The sequence below is a fragment of the Triticum aestivum genome, chromosome 3D, assembly GCF_018294505.1.
Source record: "Triticum aestivum cultivar Chinese Spring chromosome 3D, IWGSC CS RefSeq v2.1, whole genome shotgun sequence".
NCBI classification, from domain to species: Eukaryota; Viridiplantae; Streptophyta; class Magnoliopsida; order Poales; family Poaceae; genus Triticum; species Triticum aestivum.
The window spans coordinates 304011654-304020752 of NC_057802.1; the positions used below are offsets into that span (position 1 = coordinate 304011654).

The following is a 9099-nucleotide window of genomic DNA, read 5'->3' on the forward strand; positions in this document are numbered from 1 at the left end:
ATGGTGATCATGACGACACCTTACGGATTCATCGAAAAGTTTGACAAGGGACTAGATAGCTCGAGAGTGGGATTGCTCCTCCGACAATGAAGAGATATTCTTAGGGCCCTCTCAGTGTGACGACATTAATCATCGTCTGGCCAGACACATGTGACTTCGTCACGAGGATGCCGGAACACAATAACGAGAAAGAAGAACAAAACTGGTAACGAGGATTTCGATATAGTGAGCATAGTGATGACTCAGGAGAATACCGATGTATCCCGGGTTTTGTTAAGTATGGTGAAGCAAAGGGAACATCACATGATAACCATAGGTTTACTGGAATATCATTCGTGTGCTCATAGGGATCGATATGGACGTCCACGGTCCCGCTATCGATCATTGAACGAACGGTTTCATTCATGTCTATGAGTTACCGAACCTACAGGGTCACAAGCTCAAGGCAATCACGATATGTTGAGTGTTAGTAGGACAGGAGTGAAGAGAATATATTTGTGGAATTGTTTTATTAATATTCGGAATAGTTCCGAGAGGATCCGGAAGCGTTTCGGGGTCACCGGAAGGGTTGCGGTGAATATTGGGTAATACCGGGTATTATGATAAATATATATAGGTGAAAAATATTTCCAGGGATGTTAAATTATGTATAAAATGTTCTGGAAGTATTTATAACTATTTTATATTTAATTTAATATCAACGGGTCTAAAAAAGAGGTGGAAGGCAACTTGGGCCACAAAGGCCCAAGTGGGCCGGCGCCCCAAGGGGGACTCCTTCCCCCTTGGTGGCAGCCCCTCCTCTCTCCTCTATCCTGTATATACTAGAGGATTTTGTCCTTTGAGACACAAGTTTTTGGAGCCTCCCCTAGGTCTTCTAGTTCTAGTTCTAGTTGGTCCTAGTTGACTAATTAGAGATAGGATAATCCTCTTGTCCTCATAACTAGAAGCCCTATGTGGTTCTAATCAGCTCCCTCTAATTAGCTCTGGACGGTGAAGCGCTACCGGATCATGAAGGCTGCACACTTGCAACCAAGTAGAGAGGCCGTGCTTTCGGTCTTCGGTTCGAGGGACTATTCGTGGGCGGTTCGTGGGATCATTCATTGACGGTTTGAGGGTCTCCAAGTACGATCTATACCGACGCGTTCTTCTTCCACTGTAATTCGGTGGCGGTAACGATCGTGATCTCAACCTGTTATGCATCTTCATATTGATCTTGTGTGTGCATAGGCACAATTTTTTTATTTTCTACCACGCTTCCCAACAACTATTACCCTTATGATTGAATAAAGGAGGAGATGATTATAAAAAAAAGATAGATGCCTTTTTTTGACAAATCATCGCATGATGGGGGGGGGGGGACATGGTGTACCGACCAATGGGAAGGGGGACCCTTTGGGGGAAACACTCCTTGGCAAGTGGCACCTAATGGGATGCCCCCCCCCTTGGGGGCAGTCCCCCTTTTTGTGTTTTGTGTGGCAAGTTCTAAAGGGGGAGGGGGGCACTTTTGTTTTTTTTGGGGGGGGGAGGGGGGGCTTGGGGCTGCCTCCTTACATGAGCCATCTCCTATAAATAGAGAAGGAGGGCAGCCACCATTCACACACTAAAGTTCTCATAATTCGGCATGCAATGATCTGCCCATTTCTCTCTAGTTTCTCCATGAAATATTTTTGTTCTACCGCAGGGCTGCTCCACCCCTTCCTAGTCTCCGCTGACGATTATTTTTGGACGAGAAAGCGCTACCAGACCAGTGAAACTGTCTGCGGGCAACCTGATGGAGAGATTGTGCTTTCGATATTTGTTCGAGGGAGAAAATTCTTGCGGTTGGGAGGTTGCAAATCGTAGCTGTGGGAATCTGCACCAACTTTTCTTTCGCTGCTACTCCAAGTCGGTAACGATCAGATCAAACCTTGGATGCATCTTCATAAATGTCTTGGGCTTGTACATAGGACGTTTTTTGTTTTCTGCTGCGTTACCCAACAAAGAGCCTCACGGAGCCGGCCGCGGGAGGCCCGCGCCAAGACTCCCATGAAGCGGGTACTCTAGCATCCTTTATAGGAGTAATGTCTCAGCACCATATAACCCACGCAACAGTCCAGGAGCCTTTCATACTTCACCACAAATAACTGCATTTGACCCTTCCGAGCTATAGATACTGCATTTTTCAAAGGCTTGTGAACATCGATCTTGATACTTCATTGTCATAAAGTCATAGATGGAGCTTCTGTTGCTACATATTCACCAACCTTGGATGCTAGCGACTTCACCAAACCCCCATAACCGTTTGGAAGGTCGTGTATCTCGAGCCACATGCAGCACATATGAAGATTAATTGGTAATGTCTTAGTGAATCCATCATATGGTGCAATTAATACACTCTTGCCCTAGAAAACCCATGGTCATCCCTCCACCACCTTCTACCAGTCGCCTAGGCATGAGAACTGGAACACAAACACGTTGTCCTCATTCACCCTGATCCATACTTCTTCCCAATATCCCATGTGGATATCATATTTTTGAAGAATCATTACTGATAAAAATCATGTTCCATATGGACTTGGGAGATCGCCATCCAACTTGTATCCTTGGCCAGCAGTAGATCCTCCTCCTCAAACACCACATCGTCTAGATCTTCCTCACGAAGTCCCAATCTATCCATACTATCTAGATCCTCCTGCCCCACAGTCCCTGAAGCAAATGCTTTATCCTTAGATGTAGTTACTAAACTCTAAAAACTGATGTATACTAGTATGGCGGAGAAAACGAAACATCAATACATAACCCCACCACCATCGAGTCAAGGCCAATCGGTGGTGCAAGGCCATCCCTTGATTAGCCTAAGCTCTCCAATGGTGAGGACATGATTGTGATGGAAGGCGAAAACTCAATGCCGACATAAGGTCAGCAATAGGAGAGGAATCCTTAACTAGAGGGGAAAACTAAGTAGCTTTTTTTAGAAAAAAACTTGGTAGCTTCTTTTAGTTGAAAAAAAAACTTAGTAGCTTTTTTTAGCAATACAGAGTAGCTTTGTAAATTGTTGGAGCTTCTCTTTATTGGGCCTTGTATTGTGGAGCCCAGCTTTATGCGGCTTAAGGAAGGCTAAGCACCCGGACGTGAGGCCGGGATAACGGGCGAATCCCAAGAACCAGTTGGCAAATGGGCGCCTAAAGGGCGCGGTAATCCATCATATGGTGCAATCAATACACTCTTGCCCTACAAAACCCATGGTCATCCCTCCACCACCTTCTACCAGTCGCCTAGGCATGAGAACTGGAACACAAACACGTTGTCCTCATTCACCCTGATCCATACTTCTTCCCAATGTCCCATGTTGATATCATATTTTTGAAGAATCATTACTAATAAAAATCATGTTCCATATGGACTTGGGAGATCGCCATACGCCATCCACCTTGTATCCTTGGCCGACGGCGGATCCTCCTCAAACACCACATCGTCTAGATCTTCCTCACGAAGTCCTAATCATCCATACTATCTAGATCCTCCTGCCCCACAGTCCCTGAAGCAAATGCTTTATCCTTAGATGTAGTTACTAAACTCTAAAAACTAACGTATACTAGTAAGGTGGAGAAAATGAAACATGAATACATAACCACACCACCATCGAGTCAAGGCCGAGCAGTGGTGCAAGGCCACCCCTTGATTAGCCCAAGCTCTCCAATGGTGAGGACCGCATTGTGATGGAAGGCGAAAAATCAATGGCGGCATAAGGTCGGCAATAGGAAAGAACCCTTAACTAGAGTGGAAAACTAAGTAGCTTTTGTTTTAGAAGGAAAACATGGTAGCTTTTTTTAGTTGAAAAAACACTGAGTAGCTTTTTCTTAGCAATAAAAACTGAGTAGCTTTATAATCTATTGGAGCTTCTCTTTGTTGGGCCTTGTATTGTGGAGCTCAGCTTTATGCGGCTTAAGGAAGGCTAAGCACCCGGACGTGAGGCCATGATAACGGGCAAATCCTCCTTTTTGCTTTCCTCCTGAAGGGCACAGTTAGTTGGGCTCAGCCCATTTTGCTTTCCTCCTTTTTGTGTGAAAAAAAGACCGTGCCGTGAAGGAGTCGAACCTGTCACCTCCTCTCCGAAGGTTGGTTGGTGTAACTACCCCGCCAACCAACGCGGCCGTGCTAACATTTAAACCTATTCGTCTTTTATTCGATCCTTTTTCCTTTTTTTCTTTTTTCCTTTTTGTTTTTTCCTCTTTTTTCTTCTTATTTTTCCTTGCCCGGTGAATTGTCCACAAATACGTGAACTTTTTTCTTCAAATTGATAATTTTTTTTTCCAAAATGCATTAATTATTTTTGAATTTCGATGAACTTTTTTCAAATATAATGAACCTTTTTCAAATAGGATGATCTTTTTTTTTCAATTTTGATGATCTTTTTTCAAAATTGATAATATTTTTTTTTCAAAATCGATGAACAGTTTTTCAAACAGATATATTTTTTTTCAAAATCGATGAACTTTTTTTGTCAAATTCGATGAACTTTTTCCAAAAAATCAATGAACCTTTTTAAAGATATGAACTTTTCTTTCAAACAGATGAACTTTTTTCTTTAAATCTGTAAACCTTTTTTGATTTCACATTTTTAATTCAGAAAAGGTAGAAAAACTGGGTGGTTTTTTCCTACCAGATCAACAACAACAAAAACGAAAAAAAGAAACTAGGCTGCAAGCGAGCGGCCGATCCTGCTAAGCGAGCGATCGAAATCACCAGTATCAACCGTTTTCGTTTTCCCGAGCGCGAGCAGTAGCGATCGAATCTCAGCGCGCTCGTGGGCCGGCCCATGCCAGCGGCAGTGCGAGCGCCAGCTCGTTAACGGGTGCCTGCAGCTATCTCGAGGAATACTCGTTGTAAAGATCACTCCAACTCCTCTAGTTGCGACAAGTGGCATCCATGCAGAACGTCACTTGTCGTAATTGGGGAGTTTTCATTATTTTCGTAGATCCATTTATTCAAAACGTTTTATCTTTTAAATCATGCGTCCAAATCTCGAACCACTTTTGCCGTTGGATTCCTTGCGTCAAGATCTTCAAAACTAGATCCCATGTTGATAGATTTTGACGAACTTTTTTTCAGAAAAAAATCAGACGAAAAAACCAAACCGGGAGCACGGGTTTTTTTCTCTTTTCGAAAGAGGCATGCCCGTGCCTCTCACGAAATCACAACTGTGCCTCTCGCGGAAGCAAAAACGTAACTTTTGCGGAAGGAAAAAAGAAAAAAAGCATTTTTTTCGTTTCCGAGGAGGCACGGCCGTGACTCTCGCTAAAGCACAACCGTGCCTCTCACAGAAGCAAAACTGTGACTCTCGCGAAAGGAAAGAAAACAGAAAACATGTTTTTTAACGTTTTCGAGAGGCACGGCCGTGACTCTCGCCAAAACACAACTGTGCCTCTCGCGGAGGCAAACCATGACTCTCGCGAAAGAAAAAAAAACAGAAAACACGTTTATTTTCGTTTTTGAGAGGCATGGCCGTGATTCTCGCTAAAGCACATCCGTGCGTCTCGCGAAAGCAAAATCATGACTCTTGCGAAAGGAAAAAAACAGGAAACACTTTTTTTTCATTTCCAAGAGGCACGGCCGTGACTCTCGCGAAAGCACAACCGTGTCTCTTATGGAAGCAAAACCGTGACTCTTGTGAAAGAAAAAATACAGAAAACATGTTTTTTTTCGTTTCCGAGAGGCATGGCCGTGACTCTCGCTAAAGCACAACCGTACCTCTCGCGGAAGCAAAACCGTGACTCTCGCGAAAAGAAAAAAAACAGAAAGCATATTTTTTTCCGTTTCCGAGAGGCACGGCCGTGACTCTCGCGAAAGCACACCCGTGCGTCTCGTGGAAACAAAATCGTGACTCTCGCGAAAGGAAAAATAAATAAAAAAAACGTTTTTTTTCTGTTTCCGAGAGGCACGGCGTGACTTGCGGAAGTAAAACTGTGCTTCTCGCGGAAGCAAAACCGTGACTCTCGCGAAAGGAAAAATGCGTTTTTTCGCAGAAAACATTTTTTTTCGAAAAGCTAAGGAAGACCGGTGAAAAACCAGAACGTCGAAAACCAAAAAAAAACCGTTTAAAAAGCCGAAAACGTGCGGAAAAAAATAAAATCCAAAAAAAGCGTCCAAAGCGCGACAAGTGACGTTGGTCGTTGCGAGGCTGACAAAGGAGCGCTCGTTAACTAGTTGCTCTAAGTTTCAAAAAAAAACTAGTTGCTCTAAAAAAAGAGCTCCTGGGGATAACCCACCCGGTTCGACTCGATTCGCTACACTCCGTCATGGAATCCGGCGGCGGCGCCCGCGTACGGCGGCAGCTCCAAGCCGTGGGACGTGTCGCGGCGTACCTCGGCGGCGGCTTGCTCCTCCTCTCCACAGCATCCACCGCCGCCGTCCGCTCCCTCCGCTTCCTCTCCGATACCAACCAGGTAACGCCCCCCCCCCCCCCCCCCCCCCCCCCCCCCCCCCCAAGTCCCCAAACCCCAATCCATCCAAAGTCCAGAGCACAAATCCTTCGCTGCTACCATGCCTTTGCTCTGACTCCGATATCATCCAATCTGCACTGTTACCAGAGAAAATTCGCGATGCAGTGTGGTGCCTGCGAGGGGAAGGGAACCTACGGTTGCAGGCTCTGCAGGGGTAGCGCCACGGTCGAATGGTCTCCGCTCTACGACCCGGTGTTCGTTAACCCATGTCTCTGCCCTACTTGTGATGCTACCAGGTTGGCCTTCTTTTACGTAGCTTGCTTCTTCCTGGTTGCTGCTGGATGCTACTAGTATTAGTTTTGCCATGGACGTTCCTTCCTTGATTTCTTCACATTTTCAGGGTACAGCGCTGCTTGAATTGCTTGGGCAAAGGCTATGCATGAAGGAACAATTTGTATCAAACGCCACTTTTTATGAGTGGACTGTTTGCATCATCAGTTTCTTTTGTTACCTGTTTGAAGCTTAGGTGTGTATTCTTAGAAGTGGGTGTTAGTGTTGGCAGGGGAGGCATTGTATTTTGCTCATGGAATGTAATTGATTGATGACCAAACTGTCCTGTTTGTGTTGAGAAACCAGAGAATAATTTATGTTTCAGTACAAAATGAACTAGTATCAAGGAGCGAATTAAAATGGAAAAGTGACTTCTTTTAATTAAACTCTGTTTTGAGTTAGAAGTTGTAGAATTGATCTCAGTTCATTGAGTTTTCAGATAATGAGACTTTGATATAATAATGTCTGACTGGTTTTATTTTGTTCAGTATGAACTTAAACCATAACCTGATTGTATATGCATTATTTTGGGAGTAATTTGCATCCCAACAAAGAAAAATACTGCACTCCAACTTTGATGGTTAGTTTGGAAATTAACTCGCTGCTAGTATTATTTTGGGATCCATGGTCCACACATGGTGGCTGTGTTGACAAGGGGCCATTCTGTCATCTGAAATTTTGAATCATTCCTTCATCTAGTTGATGGCATTTAATCACACTACACGATGGGTAGCAATTTCTTTTAACATGTATGTAGTGACGCTATTTGGTCCTAAGTCAACGGGGATCATTTCTTGGCCAAACTTTTTATACAAATACAATACTTGATCATATTTGATTAAAAAATGTTTTTTCTTACTTTTTATGCAATTACTAAATTATTTTGCACATATAGTGCGTGCTGGCATCCGAGAGCTGGCCATTTCTCTTTCTCGTTCTTAGAAAATTCAGAACGTAAATGTGGTGAAGAGGTTTGGTGAACGTCTGAATGTTTGTTTCACGAGTCTGAAATATAAATGCTGACATGAGGAAGGAAAATTAACTACGCCCCAGTTGCTCAGCTATGTGAATCCTTGAGGACCCTGTCTCTAAAATATGAATGCTGACATGATGAAGGAAAATTAAGCACCCCCAGTTGCTCAGCTACCACGGATACTTAGGGCATCTCCAACGGCAACCCATAAATTTAGGGCATCTCCAATGGTAACCCGTAAATTTCCTCCCGCATCTGTGTTCACGGACTGGTCTACTTAGAGCATCTCTAGCAGACCACGCATAAGTGGTCAAACCCGCAAAATAATCGCTTTTTGTAGTTCCAGTCGAAAAAACTGGCCCGAACAAACCCCTTAAAATCGTCCGACCCTTAAAACTTTTTAAGGGGCCCTGTAAATGCGAAGACGAAACCCTTATATCTGCAGTTTTAGAGGCAATTTTATCAGGGCCATGCATACCGGTCAATGTTGGCGGTTGAGGAATATCTGCTCCCGCCAACACCATGAAGCTCGCCCGGCCGCCGCGCCCGTCCGCCGCTCGTCTGCTCGTCCGCCGCGCCCGTCCGCTTGGCCGCCTGTCCGCCCGTCCGCTCGGCCGCCTGTCCGCCCGGCCGCCGGCCGCCCGACGCGCCCGTCCGCGCTAGCTAGCTATAAATTGATGTGAGCAAGCTAGCTAGCTAGCCCAGGCCGCGTCTCTCGCTGGCGACGGAGGAGCTAGCTAGCTCGCCCCTGATGGATTCGAGCTGAGTTAGCTAGCTAGCTCGCTCCTGGATGGATTCGAGCTGAGCTAGCTAGCTAGCTCTTGATCGATTCGAGCCCCGACGGAGGCGATTGGCCGTTTCGTATTTGGTCGTCTGTGGCTTTGTTTTTGACCACTTCGCGTACTATCTATCAGTTTCGCGGGAGCAAAGCTAACTGACCATGGACATGGACGAGAAGAAGAAGAAGACGTGGGGAAAGAATATACGCGAATATTCTGTTTTACAGTTTAAGTTTGAGGGGTCTGTTCTGCCGCAGCTAAAACCAATCCGTAAAAGAGCATATTCCGCGAATATCCTTTTATACAGGTCCGTTTTGCGGGGTCTGCCTCTGCGGCCGTCCGTGCCGACCTGCAAAACCGTTTTTCCGCAAACTGCAAACGCGTTTTGCGGGTCGGCGGGATGCGGGGTCTGCTAGAGATGCTCTTAGGGCATCTCTAACGGCAACCCGCAAATTTTCTCCCGCATCTGTCCGCGAAAAGGAGGGACTAGTCCGTGGACACGGATGCGGGAGGGCGTCATCCAACCGTAGCCGCATACATTTCAAACTTCATTTTAACTAACCGGACGAAATTCATGCAAAGCGGTCGATATTCA

At 45.2% G+C, this 9099-nt stretch overlaps 1 protein-coding gene across 1 annotated transcript; it reads left to right on the forward strand.

Moving 5' to 3' along the window:
* Nucleotides 1-6220: 6220 nt before the first annotated feature.
* On the forward strand, nt 6221-7133 carry LOC123074532 (uncharacterized). The gene is made up of 3 exons (XM_044497343.1): nt 6221-6425; nt 6570-6718; nt 6823-7133. The coding sequence occupies exons 1-3, from the start codon at nt 6279-6281 to the stop codon at nt 6863-6865; spliced, it is 339 nt and encodes a 112-aa protein (XP_044353278.1). The 5' UTR covers nt 6221-6278; the 3' UTR covers nt 6866-7133.
* Nucleotides 7134-9099: the final 1966 nt, after the last annotated feature.